The 20,645-nt window shown below is 40.6% G+C and overlaps 1 protein-coding gene across 1 annotated transcript; it reads right to left on the reverse strand.

Annotated features, from left to right (window-relative positions):
• Positions 1-1,316: 1,316 nt before the first annotated feature.
• On the reverse strand, positions 1,317-20,227 carry rhpn1 (rhophilin, Rho GTPase binding protein 1). Its single transcript, XM_042417586.1, has 16 exons — positions 19,983-20,227; positions 19,711-19,810; positions 16,578-16,693; positions 9,980-10,108; positions 8,956-9,031; positions 8,550-8,627; positions 7,314-7,438; positions 6,736-6,902; positions 6,432-6,619; positions 6,183-6,339; positions 5,156-5,281; positions 4,711-4,905; positions 4,553-4,629; positions 4,322-4,468; positions 4,018-4,170; positions 1,317-3,916 (listed from the first exon to the last, which is right to left on the reverse strand). Exons 1-16 carry the CDS (start codon positions 20,000-20,002, stop codon positions 3,713-3,715), a joined length of 2,058 nt encoding a protein of 685 aa, XP_042273520.1. The 5' UTR covers positions 20,003-20,227; the 3' UTR covers positions 1,317-3,712.
• Between the last annotated feature and the right edge of the window lie 418 nt (positions 20,228-20,645).

Genomic DNA, 20,645 nt, shown 5'->3' on the forward strand with positions numbered 1-20,645 from the left:
AGCGTTCCTGCATGTGTTTGCAACAGTAAACGTCACTGTGCACACACTACTTTTAAAGGTAAGAAGACATTTAAATAGAAATAATGACCAGATGTGACTGACTGTGTGGTTTAATTTCATGTTTCTATCCAAGTGGTCAAAAATGAATTAATCCAGATTTAAGTAAAAAACATCTAAATAAAGTACAGTTGAGTGTGAATGTTTTGGCAGTTTTCTCATCAGTTTAATACATTTTGGCAGCATTTAGCTGACTTAGCATGAAATCAGAGCTAAAATAGCTTGTTGAAGACAAAATTAAGGTGGAAACTTCTTCTCCTGTGATATTAACTACACATAAAATCATAAAAAAAGATGCAAGTTTTCTTAATAAAGACTTAAGTAATGTTAGGATGAAAACTACAACACACCACAGATTTTCAGACACAAATATAAATGTCATGAGCAAACAGCTACTTTAACTACAACTACTGCCAGTAACCACAAACTAACAAGTACTATTGTGAAATAACATCTGAATAAATAATTTTATCATGATTTATTACAAGATGTTTCAGTAGAATGAAAAAGTAATATAATCTAGTTTCTTCTATGTGTGTGTGTCAGACACAAATAATTAGAGCTGTAAATTATTAATATTGTCTTCTACAGTAAATAATACAGTAAATATGTACTCAGAGTTTAGCGTCCTCTGCTGGTCAAAAGGTGTGAGGACGTCATTCAAACATGTAGCTGATAGTTGTTCATTTTTCACTTTTATTGTCTTTTGTACATGAAAATACTGTGCAAATCCCCCGTCCCCCCAAAAAGAGCGAGAAGGGATGATCAGATATTCAGTCAACACAAAGAAGGAAAAATAATTTTCTCTTCACAACAGCCTCGCCAAACATTTACTCACTCACACATCCACAGAGAGGCAGAACATGCAGGTACAGAAAGCCAGAGAGGACACGAACGAAGCTGCAACCCCAAAAAAAATCCAATCAATTATCAAAATAATGCCGATTAATTATCTGTCGATTGACTAACAGCATAATGAGCTTGTTTCCTTTAAAATACTATAATAATTGTATGATATAGAACAATCTTAATATTTTGTCCACACTGTTTTATCATTATTTTCTTCACAAAACTAATAGATATGTCATCCTGTGTCCTCTGGCTCTCTGTACTCACTACTATGGACCTCCAATGGCACAAATTATTGTACAAACAAAACAGAAACACAGCATTAACTTGAGTTGGATCAAACAACAATGTGCTACAATTCTCACAATTCTATTTGTATCAAAAAAAAATTCAAAAATTAAAAGAAACAACCACTAACATCCTCCAGCTCTAGTTGCTAATATTGGCTGACTGTAACATACAGTACAGTGGCTGGACTTAACAACCTTTTCTTTCTGGTTCAAGGAAACCATCAAGAACATGATAAGACAAGAAAAAAATATAAAAGACTGCAGAAAAATGCAACACTGTGGACACGTCCTGCATTTCCTGCAGGATCTCTCAATATCACATTTTCATTTCAGAGACACAACCTCTCGGTGTGAGTGAGTGTTCATTATTGCAACATTAAGTAAAAACTACATTATTAAGAAGAGATTTGTCCTTTTTTTGAATATTCACAGTGCATTAAAAATACCCAAACTACAAAAACATGAGATCTTAAGTGCTTTTTACTCATCTAGAAACGACAAAAAACAAAAATTTTCTCCCAGAACATTGATCTGAAGATGAAGTTCAACATTATACTTATTAGTTAAGTACAAAGTATCAGTGGATGAACTGATACGTATCCATCAGAAGGCTAAAGACAGTCTGTCAGGTGTGATTATTAGTGCGTAGTGAGTATTTCAATAGTTAAATAGTGACTGTTAAAAGTATTCAGACCACTTAAGAATGATATAAGACACAAGAAAATATGGTTAATTCTGCTTCATCCTCTTCATTCTTTGTACATCAGTTACATTAATGTCAATACATTATTTAATGTAAAGTTATATTGTTGCATTGTTTGATGAAAAAAAAAAAGTTCAAGCATATCTTTGTCATTGTTATTAATATTCAAAACCGGTCAGTATTTGCCTTTTCCTGTCTCAGAGAAGTCCAGTAACAGACCGACAATAGAACTGCGTCCTGAAATTAAAAGAGGGCTGCATGTGTCGCCGATTACAGGTGAAATACAAACTATGCTTTTTAGTTTGAAGACTTATCAGTGAGGTGGCGCACAGCAGATGATAATCAGAAGCAGGATCGCTTGACTCTGAAAAGTTTTCACTGCAGCAATGATTCGCTACAACGTTTTGACGCTTGTGGGTGCTTTCCATTCCTCTAATTTATGCTTCCTCCCGTCCTCCAGCTGTGACCAGGAAATCGTTTTCCCTCCACCATCACGAAGGATGTTCCAATCCCTTAGAGGAGACGAGGAGAGAGGAGGCTCCTGCGAGGCACCACAGGTTTGTGTCTTATTCTGTGACGGCAAGACGCTGCTAAAGATCTATAATCAAATAATAACAAACTGGAGCAGCTCAGTTCAGTTTTCTTTATAAACTGCTACTTAATCATTTCTATATATTGATAGCTGAATTCTTCATATGTGACAGTTGAGTCGCTGTGCAGCACGAGTAGTTGTCCCCTTAACATGACGCTGGAGTGAGCGAGGACGTCCTGTCGCATCCTCACTGGGAGGAAGTAAGACATGAATGATGTGAGCGAGGAGCCTCGTTAGCCAAATGGAAAGCACCCAGTTAGCTAAAAAATTAGCACAATGCTACATGTTAAAAGGTAGCCTAGCTAAGTGGTTCCCAACCCATGGGTTACGGTCCAGCAGTGGGCCTCAGGCTCATTCTGAGTTGCCCCCCTCCCCCCAAAAAAGAAAACTTAACTTTGAAATCTAGCAAATTTCCAGAACAGCGGTTCTATTTTGAAGTACCGTTTCCTGCTTCCTTGTTAGTGGTGGTGGCACCCAACTCTATTGTACAAGTAATCAGATGTCTCTGTGGGTCATGTGACCCTCGCCTTGCACATTCCAGAGAAAGAAGAAGTTTATTCTACCACTGGATCAACAAAAGTGACTGACTGAATATATTCAGCTTGGTTTTGCTGACACTGAACACAAAAAAGAAGTGAAGTTCTGGCTTGAAATGAACTTTTCTTCTGTTCTTTGTATTGAGCCTGTTTACATGTTCTGCTGTAAAAAGAGTCTATAACCTGTTTTTTAAATGTTGGTTTTAAGTCCTAACTGCACTTTCCTTCTGCAATGCTTCTTATTTGATTGATCTTTAAGCCTCAGTTGTCCTTCAGTTGTCTCAGTTTGCATTTGGTGAATTATAATTAAAGTGTAGCTCAGTGGTCAGTCTCCTCACAACGAGGAGGTTGTGGTTTTGAATCCTCTGACAGGTGGAGTGGATGGATGGAAATATACTGAATGTGGGTGTTAGGTTGGTTAGTGTGTGGACCCTGAGGCTAGACCAGTTGGGAACCACTGCCCTAGCTGGTTTGTATACTTGCAAATGACGTTGGACTAATGTGCAGCTCAAGTTGAGCCGGGGTCAACATCACAGGACTACCTCATGTTTTCTGCAGCAGTGATCCTGAAATGAATAGTCTGCATTTTCTTGGCGCAGCACTTTTGTCGGTCTGAACGTGGCGCTAATCGTTAACGTTTGTTCCGCTGCTGTGATTCCCTGAGTGGTTCCTCCACGGTCGTGTCTCAGTACATGGCCTCGGCGTCTCGGATGCTTCCAAACGACAAACTGAAAGTGCTTCCTAGTCTCTTGGTGACTCCGCTGCTCTTCTTCTTCCTGTTCCAGTTCAGCAAGGACGCGGAGCTCTGTCCTTTAGCCCCGCCCATCAGGCGCTGTCGGGCGTTCTCTTTATCGCTGCTGTGAGACAGCATGATGGCCCTCCTCTCCACCTGATGACACACACACACACACACACACACAGTGTCGGTCACTGCACTGGTAATCACACACACATACACACACATACAAACATGCTGAAACAGTACCTTACCTGAGCATCATGTGAGTGTAATGTGACCACACTGAGCTCCACCCCTTTGTCGCTGCAGTTCTTGAGCATGTGGACCACCTCGCCATGTTTGGCCCACTTACAGTCCTGTCCGTCCACCGCCACTATGTAGTCTCCCTCCCTCAGTCCTGCCTCCTTAACAACACACACACACACGCACATTTATTATAGCTTCAATACAAAGAGACTGAAATTACAGTTATAGAAAAAGAAGAAAAATTGAGAACGCAAATGAGTCCCGCTTCCTGCCATCTCATAGTTTTACAGTATGTGTGTTTTGTCTCACCGCTGCACAGCCTCCAGGTACGACTCCAGCCACCAGGACTGGAGAGTCTCCTCTGAGCGTGAGGCCTAGTCCACTGTCTCCCCTCTGCAGGCAGATCAGACGCATCGGACCCCAGCGAGCCCGCGCACAAAACACCGACAGGGGCCCCTGCAGCACGAGGCAGAATTATTTTAACATCTGTTCCAGAAGAAACATTGTTCCAGTTTGTATTTACTTCCCTGCTGGTCTTACCAGTCTTTGGAAGATATCAGTAACTTGGACTGTAGAGAAGTTGGTTGGAGTGATGTCTGGTTTCTGATGGGTGTGAGCTGTCGACACAAGGAACCACAATCACTTACTGTTGTTCAATCGTGGATTCTATATTATTATAGACATGACTTGATACTCACACTGTATCTCTGGAGCCTCTGCCGTTTCATCAAAGTCGTCCTCTCGGTCCAGCTCGGAGTACTTGTCCAAAGAGCGTTTATGTGTGAGAGACAGCACGTCCTGCAGGATGTCCATCTTCCTCAGGATCTTACACAGACTGTGGACGCGCATGGCCTCCTCGTGTCTGATTACTGCACGACGCAGGTGAGCTTTACCTTCATACATAAAAGCAGAAATCATCTAGTTTACGCTGTCTTCATAAAATGAAATAATAACAAAACATGAAAGATTAAAACTAGAACACCAAGTTTTTTGTCCATTATTTCATTTATGATTTAAAAACTCAAAAGAGATTATTAGTTGCTTTGATAAAACGCCACCAGAAGCCTCTTTTTTTTTTATGACAGAACCTCTAACCATGTATATTTGGAAAAGCTAACATGTTCCTGGTGAACATGAACTCACCAAACTTTCTTCTGTTTTCTGGGTCTCGTAGGACTTGGCTGAGTGGAGGTCCTGCAGGAGTGTTGACATAGAACTGGAGGAAGGCCTTCTCTGCTTCCTCGTCACAGTCGTCCCCCTCCTCAGACGCTAAAGAACAAGACATAACAAATTAATATTTGTGCAGTTGTGTGTTCGGATAGTCAACAGGTAAGTTTAATGGTTGACTCTTCAGTGTGACACAGAAAGAAGCCACCTTGATTTAATTCAAGTTTTTCTCATAACTGGTGTTTTTTATTATCTTTTAGCCAATTAAACTCATTCAAAACCTACATTACAATTTTCAAAATATAATTACTTGTTCTTTATCAGAACAGCGTTCTTTCTATAGTTTCCATAGTTATGAAGTGTTCAGTTTTTAAGAGCATCTGGCTGTTTGTTAGGCATTTATGGCCTGGCATGAATGCTTTTTTGTTGTTGTTTTTTTTTTTTTTTAAAGAGACACAATCTGAATGGGACCCAAGGACAGTCAGCTCTGATCCAGATAGACCAGAGGATAATTAGACCCGCTCCAAATAGAGAGAAGAGAACACCGACGCTGGCAGCAGCACGAGGCTCCGACAGTTAACGAGCAGTCAGTGGAAAAGAGCTCAAACTCTCAGCAAATCATCAGAGCTGATAGTCAGGTCCACTCGGACCCACTTGTGTATTTGACTCAAGGTAATTTCTGGACCCATGAAGACCTCTAGTCCCAACATTCAACTGAACAGAGCAAATTCTACACTGTGAAATCTGATCCATATTATTCATGAAAACAGTTTCCTTCCCTCATAATAATTAATTTAATGTGTTTATCTTGCTTTTTGTACAAGGCCTCAGGGTCCAGCCTCTCCTGCTGATTTATTTTAATGTACAGTATAGGAGTGTAAGTGTTTTTATACACACACATATATATATATATATATATATATACACACACACACACTGTATAAAAATAAAACAAATAAAATTGTCTCTGCAGAAATATTCTGAGCAGGTTGGTGAAACTTACACATGTGGTCACAGAGCGCGACAGCAGCGTAGTAGTGAGAGAGAGCACGGAAGTGTTCAGATTTGACCTGAACCATGGACGCCCATGAAAATGGCACGTAGTCCTTCATCAGCGGCTGCGTCATGGTCTGCTGCACTAGCAGGTAGACGTCTGACACCTACAGGACACACGTGCATGTACAGAGTGAGAATCACAGGAAAGCATCAGTAACACAACACAGAACAGACAAGTGGAGACGTATAAACTTACCCGCGCAGCCTCTTGTGCCAGGCGGAGTTGGGAAGTGAAGTGTGTGTCCTGCGTGGTGAGCGTGACGCGCTCGAACACACACTCCTGCACCTGGGCCACCATCAGCCGAACCAGCATGCAGAGCGACGGCCCGCTCATGTCCAGACTCGGAGCGTTGGAGAAATTATCTTTAAGGTAATTAAATGCACCTAAACAAGAAAATGGACATCAACGCAGAAATATGCAAAATACATTAATTACACACTGAAACAATCGATTATTAAAATCGTAGTAGATCATTCAGGTGTTTGTTGTGTTTGGGTACCTGCAGCTCTCTGAAAGGCATCTATCGCTCGGTCTATGCCAGCTGTTGCAGAGCGATCCTGCCGTGCTCCGATCTGTGTGTACAGAGCGCCGATGTTGAACAGCACGCTTCCCTTCTCAAAGGCTAACGCACGCTGACACGACGGGACGCCTGTCAGAGAGTCGTACCTGAGACACGAGGAGGAGGAGGAGGATGAACTTGTTAAATCAAAGCTGACTCATGAATTATTTACTTTAAAATAACCTTGTATGTAAAGATGAAAGTCACCTCCAAACAACTAATCACAGAGCTCGTAAAATAGTGTGCAGTCGTTCAAAGTGCTGACTGCTTGTTACCCACAGTGAACCTATTTTGGTGCTTGTGTTTACATGTTTTGATCGCTCCCAGAGTTGTAATATGTTTTAAGTATTATGCATCCACTCCTTGGTGGAACCACTGATGACTCATAACTCACAAATCAAGCTGAATTACACACTGAAAAAACTGCAAAGTAAAGTTCCACTTGTCTGTGTCCCTCTACGTAACCAGGCCTCATTACTGGTTTTGCTTAATTCAGTGACACTGTGTTTATGTCCTACCAGTGGAAGTGCACGCCCAGGTTCCTGTGTGGAGGGAAGAAGCGCTGGTCCAGGTAGTAGAGCTGGTTGTAGTACTCCATCAGTAGCTCCAAACCGGCCTGATTACGACTGGGTGTCCGCATGGCCTGAACCCAAACAACAACTCAGTGTAAACACACATCTGATGTCACTGACAGATAATCTCAAGACCTTTCAAGATCTTTTTTTTCTCTTTTCAGTGAGAGCAGCACAACATGAAATTGTAACAACTTTTAAAAATGAAGTTGAGATAAACATGATGTATGTTTAACTGCATTTAGGCCTTGACTGTTCAAACTAATCTTTAAACCTGCAAGAACTGATGATTTTGGCCACTTGAGGGCAGTAGAAACAAGTAGTGAACACAGCACTGATACCATCACTTGTTAAGCTGATATGCTGAACTTGTTAGCCAACAGTTGCTTATTTCCACATCCAGCAGTTACGGAGCAACATTATCATTCATTTGGAGTCATGTTTCTGTCCACCTGGTGAATGTAAGTCCAATACTCACTCTCTACCAACTCCTGAGGGAAATATCTGGCTCTTTAGCTGCTAAATGCTCCACTATGTTCACCAGCTAGTCTACAGCTAACTGTGTCTGTTTGCTGTTTGATGCTGAGCAGGTAGTGTACAGTGACTTTTTACAGCTTTTTCTCTGAAAACAGCTGCCTGCTGCAACCAAAAATGACACTATGAGAGCGCTGAGAGTGAACCAAAACAGTAAAGTTGCAGCCAGACAGTTAAACAATGAGCTGAAACTCACTATAAAGCTCCGTAAAGCCGAGAGAAGCTGCAGAGTCTCTGATAATTCTCTGTAGGTCCATCACTACGAGCCACGAGCAACACATCACACACTGTCTTTTCATACATAGGTATAGTAGAAAATGATTATGGCTGCTTTATTATGTTTGACAACATAAATTGGATGTATTCTGACATAAATAAGGGCTTTCATATATACAAGTAGATGGAATTTTGTGTGTTTATCAATTAATCATAATTGAAAATATGAGAATGTTTTACCACGATATTTAAAAACATTACTGGAATAAACAAACTGTGAAAAAATTATTGAAATTATTAGAAGAAAACTGTGATTTTAGGTTGTTGGCTTCCAGTTTTTCTTTCCTACTGTACCTCTTTTTCCACAAGAGGTAAAACCAGTGTAATAAAAGTGATGTAGATGCATGACGTTAGATGAATGTGTTTACGAACCTGTCTGAGCTCCATAAGCTCTTTGATCTCCTTGTCGTAGAGAGAGCTGTCCTCTCCGTAGTGCTCACAGATGAAGTCCTGTGAGGAGAGACAGACAGACGGACATCATTAATCATTAATCTGTTTCACAGCAGACCAGACAGAAATAAGGAAGTAGCTGTTCTTTGATAACACTGTTGAGTCATATCTGATGAGTCAACTATTGAGCGAGAAATCTTTGCCATTGGATTTGTCTTTATTGCAGTTTTCACACTAGCTGAGAACATCAAACAACACATTTTAAAGTTATGTTCATAAGCAAAAAGTGTGATAAATACAATCATTTGCTATTTTGCTCAGATCTTGTTTAGAGAAAGAAAAAGGAGATCAGCTGATCAAGAAGCTGTGAGGAGGATGATGTCTTCACCTGGATAGAAACAGTGAAGTCTACTTCTTTGGTTTCTTTTAAGCCCAGTGGGATCATGGGAACGTTGACAGCCTCGCTGTGAAGAGAAATAAATACAGTATGTGTGTGAGTGTAATCATAATGTCAACATCTCAATGTAAACACATATCGTAGGTTGTAGTCAGAACCGCCATCTGCTAGTCTTCAACCCCCAGCAGGAACTCTGCTCAGTGCTTCATCCTGCTAATAAGCAAAGCTAAAGCCAAGTATTAACCCTTACGGCCCCCGAACCCCCCGCCGTCACCCACTCCCATTCACAATGAACACAAACACCAACGCACGCCACAGGGTCATTAATGACACTCTAATCAGGGGATTTATCCCTCCCATGACCCGGGGCTGCCCGGGAAAAATCTCCTGGCTGTGACTGACACACACACACACACGAGTGTTTGTACTTCTATACTTGTGAGGACCCTCACTAACTTAATTCCCCCTAAACTAACCTTCACTTAAGCTTAGCACTGAAACAATTAGTCCATTATTTATGAGTCGGCTGACAGAACATAAATCTAAAACTATTTTAATAATAAATTAATCTAAGTTAATTAAATGAGTCGTTTTTTAAAATAAAAACTCCAAACATGTTCAGGTTTAAGCTGTTTAAATGTGAGAATTTGTTGCTTTTTTCAGTTTTATATCATTATAAACTGAATATCTTCCAATATGATGATTTGACTAGATGACAACCTGATTAATAAAGACCATTATCTGCTAATTAACAGATAACAGTAAACAGTCCTTTGAAGAATTGAGCAACAGACAAAATATCCTCACTCGTAAAGTGTAAAACACATTCTGGTCCTCACAAAGATAGAAACAGAAACGCAGACACACCCACAGCACAGAATACAAAAATTTAATGGATGCTTGGTTTTCAACAATTATAATTCTCATTAGTCTAATGAGCATGGCCTGGAATGCCCTGTACAAGTATGAAATGGGCTATGATTGTGTGTGTGTGTGTGTGTGTGTGTGTGTGTACCTGTCAGTCTGGTAGACCTCCATGTTGCTGTTGAGCTCCTCCAGCTCTTCTTTGAGCAGCTGCAGGTTGGAGTTGACGAAGCTGAGCTCCAGAGCCACCGTCTCCTTCACTTTGTTGTTGGTCGTCGCCCTGCGGAACGAAAACACACACATCTCATCTCATCGTTCATTCACAGCAGTATATAACTGTTGTTATAGACAGTAAATAACTTTAACAGATTACACAGAATTCCATCTTCAAAGTGACACAAACAAAGCAGATTTGACTTCATATTAGCATGTTAGCAACTTCAAAAAGGCAAATCTGACTTCTTGCCGTTAAGCAGATTAAACTAACTATATAAGATCCCTGAATAAAAGCTGAGCTCTACACAATAGCTGATATGCATGTGAATAATACACTATTTAGTTTCCTTAGTATCAGTCATTGTATTACAGGAGACAGCAACTGAAAATGCTCGAAATAACTCAAATCTATTGAGAGATTGATTTGTGATCAGTTACACTGGAGTTACGACAGAATATTTAGTATAATTTCTACTTTACTACTATTAGCCTTGCTTTTACCTCTGGAAGCTAAGTCCATGTTTAACATCATAACATCATAACAGCATAAAAATAACAGAAAATCACAAAAAGCACGATGTCCCCTTTCAAAGACTAGTTGTGTATCTCCTTCCTTACTGATCTGTCTTGACACTGTTGCTGTCATTGTTGACTTGTGTTTGAGATAAAAAAAAAAACACTAAGATTTGATTTTAACATTACAAAAGAATAAAAATCCATAAACCAAGTAAAACGGACAGTCTGTCAATCATTTCTACATTACGCAGTGATTGGCTGAGATGTGAAGGTAGGCGGGGTTTGAACTTCTCTCATTCTCTTATTTCATTCTTCACACTCAATCTCTTCACTCTGAGTGTAAATAGAAGTGCAACACCATGAATACTACATTCGTGAATGTAAACATGAGTCTTACTGACACCACAAATGCATTATGATGTCATTTTCTTATAAGAAAAAGCCACACAAAACGACTCTTTGTTCCTGTCCGACCGCTCTAAAAATCTCCCTGTCCTTTAGTTATGCAGCTATCTCTTCTCCCTCTCCTCAATCATCCTCCCTTCATTCAGTCTGAGACTCTCCACTCCTCCTCCAAACACAGGGGGGAGGGGGGGAGGGGGAGGAGGGTCTTGGTTCTGAGTAAAGCCAGCTCATACTGCTGTGTGGGGTCTGAGATCATCAACACACAATGTTCCTGGAAATCTGAGGCGTCACTGGGTTACCGTGGAAACTGATGATATACACTTTTGCTGGGAAAAAAAAGCGGTCCCAGTAAATTCCCCTAATTATGCACTCATTAAACGTCACCGGCTCAATGATATGACGAGACGTGAGTTGCGTGTGTTTGGAGCACAAACAGCACACGAACGAGAACAAGATGATGAAAAATGTTTGTTTAACAGACTTGAATTGAGCGTTGGCAAGCAGAGGGCTGCGAACGGCATCCAACATCTATGAGCTGGCAGCGAAAACAACACTGAGTTCATGAGATAAATGATAGTTTGCACATAAATGCATCATTCTGGCAGACTTCTCTATAAATCTTCACTTTTAATTGCGTTTCCATCCAAACATCTGAAAGGAAAAAAAATAACTACTTTGAATAAATAGACACAAAACATACACTTTGGTTGGGCACCCTACATAAAGTCTGGGAGACATCAATAGACAGTTTTACTCCTTTTACAGTCTTAAAGGTCTTGGTGCTGAATGACTCATCTGCTGCATAATGAGGTGGAAGATTTGGGGAGGACAGATACACAGAAACTGTTGAAGGCAACCTATGACAACCTATGACAAATTCATAAACTAACATGTTTGGAACGGGCCGATTGCTCATTATTTCTCACAAACCACATATATATATATATATATATATATATATATATATATATATTTATATGTATCAACTGATAAACAATTAAAACGATAAGGATTCAATAAATCAAATGATTTCAATCCAGACAGAAACTTCACCAGTGAGACTAAACTAAGGTTGAACTATAGAAGCAGTTTACTGCCTTCCATTGGTTGATTCTACTGCCAATCAAACATGTCTGCGTTCCTATTGGCTAGTTTTTCTCCTGTGTGCGCTCATTCTTCTCTCTCGGGCAGTTTAACTGAGCGGGGCGTGTGCCTTTGTCCCGCTCAGCAAGTCAGAGCCCAGAAGCGCCACCCCGCTATGATGTGATGGTGTTTATATCAAACAGCCCCAGCTGCACTCAGACACGTCTTCGCTTGTTTATTCAAACTTTATTAATATTAAACGTGTCGCTTGTTGGCATTGCACCAAAAGAGCCTCTGTCTCCACAGTAAATCACCTGTTGAGTGTTTGATGGTTGGTTATTTGTGCTTTAGAACGTAACCGCAGTGAAACAAACAGAAAATAACGTTGTATTTCTGTGATTCACAGGTTTTCTCTCTCTCAGAGAAAACTTTCCAGCCTGTCTCTCTGTTGCTCACTCGCCCTCTCTCTCTTTTTTAAAATGAGTCAGGACACCCACAACAAAACCTAACTTTTAACATTATCAAACAAAGAGAAATGTTGTCCCCTTGTATCTCTCACAGCAGGGCTGTACAGCTGTGATCATGACATGCAGTCACAGAGCCCAGAAGCCCCGCCCCACTGCTGCAGAGCGGAGCAGCTGATCGCTTGTTTATTCAGAGTTTAAGTTTATTAATATTAATCGTGCTGCACGTCCAAATTACACCAAATTCGACACTGCACTCCCTTTGTTCCCCAGCGATACACCCACCAAGTGTGGTGTCGATCGGATGAACGGTTCAAGAGATACGTGAAGGACATACAAACATACACAGATTCCGCCCTTTAGTAGATAGATGGCATGATGTGGTTGTGTTTTAAGGCACAGACAACAATAGACTTTAAAAATCAGCACTTCACTCACTGTACAAACAGGTTTTAAAGGGCTGAGGATGAATGTACTACTTATCCAACACTGTCAAACTTCCTTCATGTAATCCTTTTGGGAAAATATAAGTCTCTTGTTTTATTTTTCTTTCTCAATCTTTAAGCACATATTTGCACAGTAAGACTTTGTGCTCATGCAAAAGACACTTGTGACTCAAATGACATTAAGGCAAAAAAGAAACAATTAATTATTTTAGGAGTGAATTGTTCCTTTAAATCAGTGTCCAACACTAATGTTGTCTGTCTATTAATCTTTTCTCCACATCAGGTACTGTAGCTCAACAGCGTCCTGCTGTAGACCTTAGCTAATTAACTCTCTCTGATTAAAGTTAAAAGCTTTGATGTTACAGCACCCTAAAGTCAAGAACTTCTTCTTACAGGTTTATGCTCGTTTGCTGTCACTCTCCTGGCTACACTTTCTAAAAATCAGATTTTGTTTCAAGTCACTTTCAACAACATTCATATTTCACTTACTCAGACTTTGCCTCTCAATATTTTGCTTATCTTGGTTTATTAGGGTATTTAAATATAGTGAAAAACATCATCCAATATGCACATCAATTTACAACAGCTGACATTCAATGTAAGACATGTGAAAATGGACAAAATGGAAGTTTTGTGCATGTTTTGAACATGACTGGCGTGAAAGACACACATGTATCTGCAGGCTAATACATTTGCGTTGTATATACTCTATATGGATCATTCTGGACTACAGTTTTTTTGTAGTTCAGCTCTGTCAGGAATATCAGTGACCAGTGAAGAAAATGAAAAACGTGATTCTTTTAAGCACATGACCAAAGTCAGCTCAAACACGCAGATGAAGCTCACCTTTGAACTCCCTTTTAAATAATGTTAATCTGTCCAGTTAGACCACTTTACCTTCACCTCTCTCTTCATCTGTCACTCCCTCCCTCAGTCAAACACACACACACACACACACACACATACACACACCTATATCTAGGATCAAGCCAAGGACAATCTGATTAGTCAGCTTTAAATGGGCTGCCAAATATCCCCTTCACACACACACACCCACTTGCACGCACTACATGCTGCAGCGATTGAAGGAAAAAATAAAGTCTTTCTGACTGTGTGTGTGTATGAACTGGCTGAAAGACACGAAGCACCAGAGAAGCTGAAAAACATGTTTTCTCCAGTGTCCTGTTACGCTTTTGTAATAAGTGAACAAACCGATGATGTCAAAAACAAAACCAGGATTAGAAGTATTTACTGTCCCTCCACCCCGCAGCACACAACATGACGTCTTCATCGGCCAATCACGAGCCCTGATGAGTTACAACCCCCCCCCCCCTTTCATCTGTAATTAGCATCTTAACCCTTCCCATCACCTCCCACCCAAAACTCATACCACGACCCAGTTCCACAGCAGAGTGAGGTGAAAAAGAAAGTGAGACATGTTTTTGTGTGTGTGTGTGTTTTTGTGTGTGTGTGTGTGTACTATTCTAGTTGACCGGAAAGGGGGAGGACAGAAAAAAAAAAAAAAAAGGTCTGACAGTGCCAGACAAATAAGTGGGGGGATGAGCTTGCCGGGGCTCTGTTGGGAATCTCTGCATGGGAACAGGACGGGAGGCGGACACAAAGCCGGCTGATTACAGGCCGGCAGGCTGTGTGGGGGTCCTCTTTGTCTCTGTGACCCACCGTCCCAATAGAAAGGGCAGGAGCGCTGGTTTTATTTCCCCTAAACTGAGTCATCACCTTTTAGGATGACAGCCTGTATCCAGTCGAAAGAGGAGTTGGGAGAAAATGGGTGCAAATGAAGAAAAATAACTAGCTAGTTCTACTAGGTAGTGCTGGAATGATCAGCTGATTAATCAACTGACAGAAAACTAATTGACAGAAAGTCATTTATCAAGCAAAAACACTAAACATCCTCTAGTTACAGCTTCTTCTGGATTTGCTGCTTCTATCTGTTAACTGTTAATTGAATAAGGGCTGCAATTAACGATTAGTTTCATTATCAATTCATCTGCTGATTAATTTTGACTGATCGTTTGATCAATATGTCAAAAAACACCAAATCATTGCAACTAAGAAGCTGGAATAAAGTCATGTTTGGCTGTTTTTCTTGAAAATGTAATTAAACTACACGTTTAGCTCTAGTTTTTTATACATGTTAATTGAATATCTTTGAACCTTTAGTCATCAGCTTAGACTATAGAAAGGGGGGGGGGGGGTTAATTAATATTAATTAAAATAAAAATAGTTGGAAGCCTACTTTCTATCCATCTATCCATGAGAAGGATCTTCATGAAACTTAATTAGTTCTAGCAAAACAAGTCGTGGGATAATAGTGAGGGGTGCCCTTGGTTGTCTTTTAATTAAAGACACTGTTTCTTTCTGTGTTGGTCTTATTAGATTTAGCTCCTTGCTTTAATTAAGCGACTCCTCCTTCTCCTCCTCCTCCTCCTTCTTCTTCTCCCAAGTTGAATCTCTAGTGAGTGAGGGAGTTTCAAGTGTGTTTTTGCACAGTAGGCTATTCATATTATAAATTTTCTCACAACTGCAACAAGTGCAGAGCAAATGTATGCACATATATTAAATGTACTTTCAGGCTCTGTACTAATCTACCTCTAAGTGGGCGATAAACATGCACAGCCTGAGAAATAGTTAAAGTAGAAAAGAAAGAAAGAGGGAGAAAGCGAAGGCACAGAGAAATGGAGAGTGGCTGGAGGGGATAAAGATGACGCTAATGTTCTCAGAGCGAATACTTTGATGTTCTGCCACTGTTTCTTTTTTTTATTTCCCTCATTTCTTCACCAATAAAACTCTTGCGTGCTGTGCGAATGACAGCTGGCTGCTTTAAACACAAAGCCAGCAGAGCTCTGAGTGTAGCCTTGCTGGTGTTCATGCTGCAAAGGTATGCAGTGTTCTGTTATGTTATTGTTTGGAGTGAAAAAAAAAAAGAAATATTAATATGAAAAAGAGAAAAGTACACAGACACAAACACACACAGTTACAGAGGACAAGCAGACAGACACATAGGCTAAACGTGTGTTTTCACACACAGCGAACACAAACAGAGCCATAAAACTGGGTGGTGCTGGTGTGTGTGTGTGTGTGTGTTTTTGAGGGGAGTGATCTCTGACCTTTTCCCATCACAACACACCACCACAAATGTGACAGAGCCGACAGGTTAACAAAGAGCAACCGACACGGATGAGACCTGAATAGCATTCGTCACCATCTCTTAGAGGAAAAGCTGATCTAGGAGAAAGCATTTCTTAACAAGCCACAGTATCGTGTCCTAAACTTATTCTTCATATGACAACAACATCAGATAAATCCTCTTCTTACCCTCAGAAATGTTTCAAGAATGTTATTAAACCATACTGACAGCAGCCTGGTGATCTCCCATGTTTCCAACGTATTGTTTCATGCAAAATAACCCCTCAATAGATTCAACTACACTGACACTCAGGCTGAGTAATGTCAACATTTTGTAACTTTGACTTCACAAACTACTGTGATGTATGATGACCAGGAATATAATCCAAACAGCTGAGACATACTGGTTACTGCAGTTAACTATCTGCCGATCACCACCAGAAAGTCAAAGAGAGGAAATGTGGCACCTCACCTGAACAGGTTCTCTGCTCCGGCTCTCATGCGCATCTCCTTGTTGATTTGCTGGTTGATGCGAGCTCGCCGGTGCTGCAGTTTACTGCGTTGAGTCTGGGCGAAAGGGTCGCATCCCTGCAGAGAGAAACAGAAACATACAGTAAGGAAAGATGAATTATATCAGCAAATCTGAGTTACTAAGGACGTTTATAAAAGTGAGCTGTGTGTAAGAAGCACCATAACGTCCCATATGAGACAACTCATAACTTTGGCAAAAAATCTGTTCATGAATTAGGAATTCAACCTGTGAAACACTAAAACAAAGCAGGCTAAAAATACTAGCCAAAGTGTGACAAATAATGGAATAAATGAGTGGAGAAACATAACAAATGCAGATGTTTCCAAAAGCTGAACGCTTTGTTGAGGATAAATAAAATGAGTCATATCCTGTTGCCTTTACAGTTATCACGTCTCAACTCACCTCAACACCTATGAGAGATCAACCACCGAATCAACCATCACAAACAAAAGAATAGCTTCTGGAAAAACTGTGTTCATCCCTCAAGGGGACTTTCAAAGACTTGGAAAATCTATGATAAGGAACACTGCAGTTGATCCGGAGGCTCAAGGTGGAGAGTCTTACTACGTCTCACTACGACACTTAAGCTTGTTTTTTTCCCACCTGGTCACCCGGCCACATTGCGAGTTTAAATCCATTTCACCATCTCAAAGAGGAACAACATTAACCGGTGGAATAATGTACTGACCAACCAGGAAGCAGCTGGAGTTACAGCCAGGTAACTCATGTTTCTCTCATAAACATCCTCAGAGAGTCAGACAGCGACAATTAGAGAGAAAAACTATTAGAGAGACAACAAGATGAGAGATGGCGAAAGCATCAATTAGTGGGACGGCGTGGCGCTCGGAGACACGCAGCTATAATTTGACAGATGGTTTGGCCTTATACTAGTTTTAAATTGTTAGACAACCCCACTAGAGCTGCAACTAACAATTATTTTCATTATCAATTGATCTGCTGATTATTTTCCCGATGAAACTGATCGAATCAAACAGCTCTGACTATAAAATGTCAGATGCCTGTTATCGTTTCTTAAAGCTCAAGTTTCACTAGATCAACGTTCCAAAATCCAAAGATATTCAGTTTACTATCATGATTTGACAAAGTAAAGCACGTTTGAGAAGCTGCAACCACTGTGCAACTAACCGTCAGTATCCTACAGCCTTTGATTGGAAGAGCTTGTTGGAATCAATGAAGTTTAGACAGAAAGCTGCCTGAAGGCTTAATTCAGGGCAAAATGTCCACGTCGGATATGACTGCTTGCCAGAGATGTGGGGTGTGTCAAAGAGCATGACAGAGATGTGGGGGAAACCGAGAGCTCAGGAGAGGACGCTAAAGATGGTACTAATCTGCCACGGTGCAGCGGGAGGTGAAGCTTCTCCTCAGCAGGATAACATGTTTAAAAGAGAAAGGACCTGCTGATATGTCAGAGCTGTGTATCTGTATGAAGATTTAAAGGCCTCTTTAATCTTGCTTCAACAGGCGTTTTGCCAACAGCTTCCCTGCAGCTTGATTGTTGAATGTCTGCTCACTAAAATCACCAATGTATCATACAATGCACCACTGTTCCACACGTAAAAAGTAAACAGAAGTATAGTAACATGACAGATGGAGCGACCGTACTGTAAACAGGCTGAATACTCCCTTTCCTCATCCCCCCCCAGTGGCTCCTGTTTCATTCCCTCTCACGGGCTGACTCGCACACGGACTTTTCTCCTTTTCTCACACTCTTTCTCTCTTTATCTTTCTCGTTCCCTCTCACCCAGTTAAGGTGTTTGTTTAGCATGTGCACCCGTCAAGTAATCCTCAGAGTGCCTGTGTGGATTAGACTTCTGGCTGAGCTCCCACCTCTGCTCTACCATCAGGAGGGCAGGAGGATGGAGGACGGAAGCTGCGCGGCATCTGTGCACGTAAAATCTAAAAGCCTGGGGTTAAAAAAAACAAAAAAAAACAACTCCTAACGTCCAGGTGACTTTCTCTGACCAGACATGTTGTTTTCCAGCAACACAGATGCAAACTCAAAACTGTAAGCTGCTGCTGCTACAATCACTGGAGCCTCTGAAGGTTGAATGCCTTGCTTAACGGCACCATGAGTCATGTTTTTTCCCTAGGGATTAAAGACAGAAACATACCTACAGGTGCACAGATAAGTTTTAATAATAATAAGGTAAGTGAGACGATAATAGCATCCATATATTGCCATTTACATTGGCTGATAAAGATCATTTATACTGTTAATGATATGCTATCAGTACAAATGCAGGTGCAAAACAGGCTTCAGTTTACAGACACACCCGTAAAGTTTTAATGTAATTTAAGACTTATCTAGTTTAGTGAAATGACAAACATACAACATACATAAAAAGTCTGTCACAGCCTTTATCAGGACATTATATCTATTTAGACATAATGCTGTTGACTATTTCGAAAGCTACTTTTCACTGGTTTAAGCTCCACAAACTAAATTACATGCAGCTTTTTGTATTTGTGTTGTATCTGAGGTTGATATTTCAAAACTGATAATATGAGCATAACATACTATTTAGGGTAAGAGAGAAAATACGTTTTTTTTTTTCTTAATTGTGACCCTTAAAGTGTTTTTAGAAATGTGAAAGTTCAAAGTTCATGTTGCTAATCTGACAGTTTGTGTGATAGTAGGGCTGCACCTAACGGTTATTTTAATATCGATTGAATTAGGCTAATAGTTGTTTGGTCTATAAAATGTCAGAAAATGGTTAAAAAAAAAAAAATGTTCATCACTGTTTCTCAAAGCCCAGGATACAACGTAAAATGTCTTGTTTTGCCTCGACCAACAGTCCACAACCCAAAGATATTCAATTACTGAATTTTAACTGAATAACATATTATGTCTGTATACATCAGAAGAGGAGGGATAACGTACAGTACGGCAACTGGCGTTATTCTTGTCCACACTATACCTTTAAATAGGTTAAATTACCTTATTTTTGATTTTATGGGCCACCCAGCACCACTCAGGGATCTCTAGAACCTTTTTCAGACCCTTGTTTTTATACTATATGCATGCATTTGAGAGACTGTGTGAAGTTCTCACCTTTCGGATGCTCCCACTGTGGCCGCTGCCCCCCTCTGTGGGTAACGTTAGGGGCATATCATCGTCCGAGTTACCGTCTGACAGGGACATCTCAAACTCTCTGTGGAAAATAATGTAAATGTTTTCCTCGTGTCACTAGTTAGACATACAACTCTCCTCTTGTACTTTTCACAAAGCTCCGAGCTTTAAAATTGTATTAAGCTAACAGTTTTCGACGGCAACATCACCCACAAACGGTAAGTTAGCTAACGAGTCGCGGTTTTACCACTTGCCTTGTCGCAGGTTCCTCCATCGTGAAGCAACAACACCGGCGGCCAAATGGTCCCTACATTTCTCCAACTTTTTCTCCAACTTTAAATGATTCCAACAAAACGCGAAGCTCCAAAGCACAGCAAACAGTAGATTAAAATGTTTTAAAAAACTTTTAAAACAGCACCTCTTCAACTCACTACGTTGTGACATTACCTTCTCCGCTCGCTTTTTTCTGACTTGTGTTGCAGCTGCAACAGCTTATTCACGGAGGAGGGCAGCGAATGTAGAAGATAGCCAATCACGATGCAGGCTGGTAGAATGACAGTAATTGTAGCGAATCAGAATGAGGATTAAGGGCGAATGACAGCCTGAGCTGACCAATGACAAGTCGCTCGAGGCGTCCCCCTACTCCGCGGGCCGTTGCTAGGGCAACGCCAGGGCTGTGGCTTGTGTGTGGGCTCCGTAAAGATTGTAGCAGCTCCACCTCTCACTGACAACATGAAAATAATGACGACGAGGGAATACTTTATTATTGTTTCCCTCCATTTTCTTTTTGCATGTTATTATATTTAATAGTAGAAGTACTTAAAAGTATTAATGTTTTCTTCAGTGGTGGAAAGTAACTAAGTACATTTACTCAAGTACTGTGCTTTAGTCTATAATTTACTTTACTTGAGTATTTC

Source organism: Thunnus maccoyii, chromosome 7, assembly GCF_910596095.1.
Source record: "Thunnus maccoyii chromosome 7, fThuMac1.1, whole genome shotgun sequence".
Taxonomy (NCBI): domain Eukaryota; kingdom Metazoa; phylum Chordata; class Actinopteri; order Scombriformes; family Scombridae; genus Thunnus; species Thunnus maccoyii.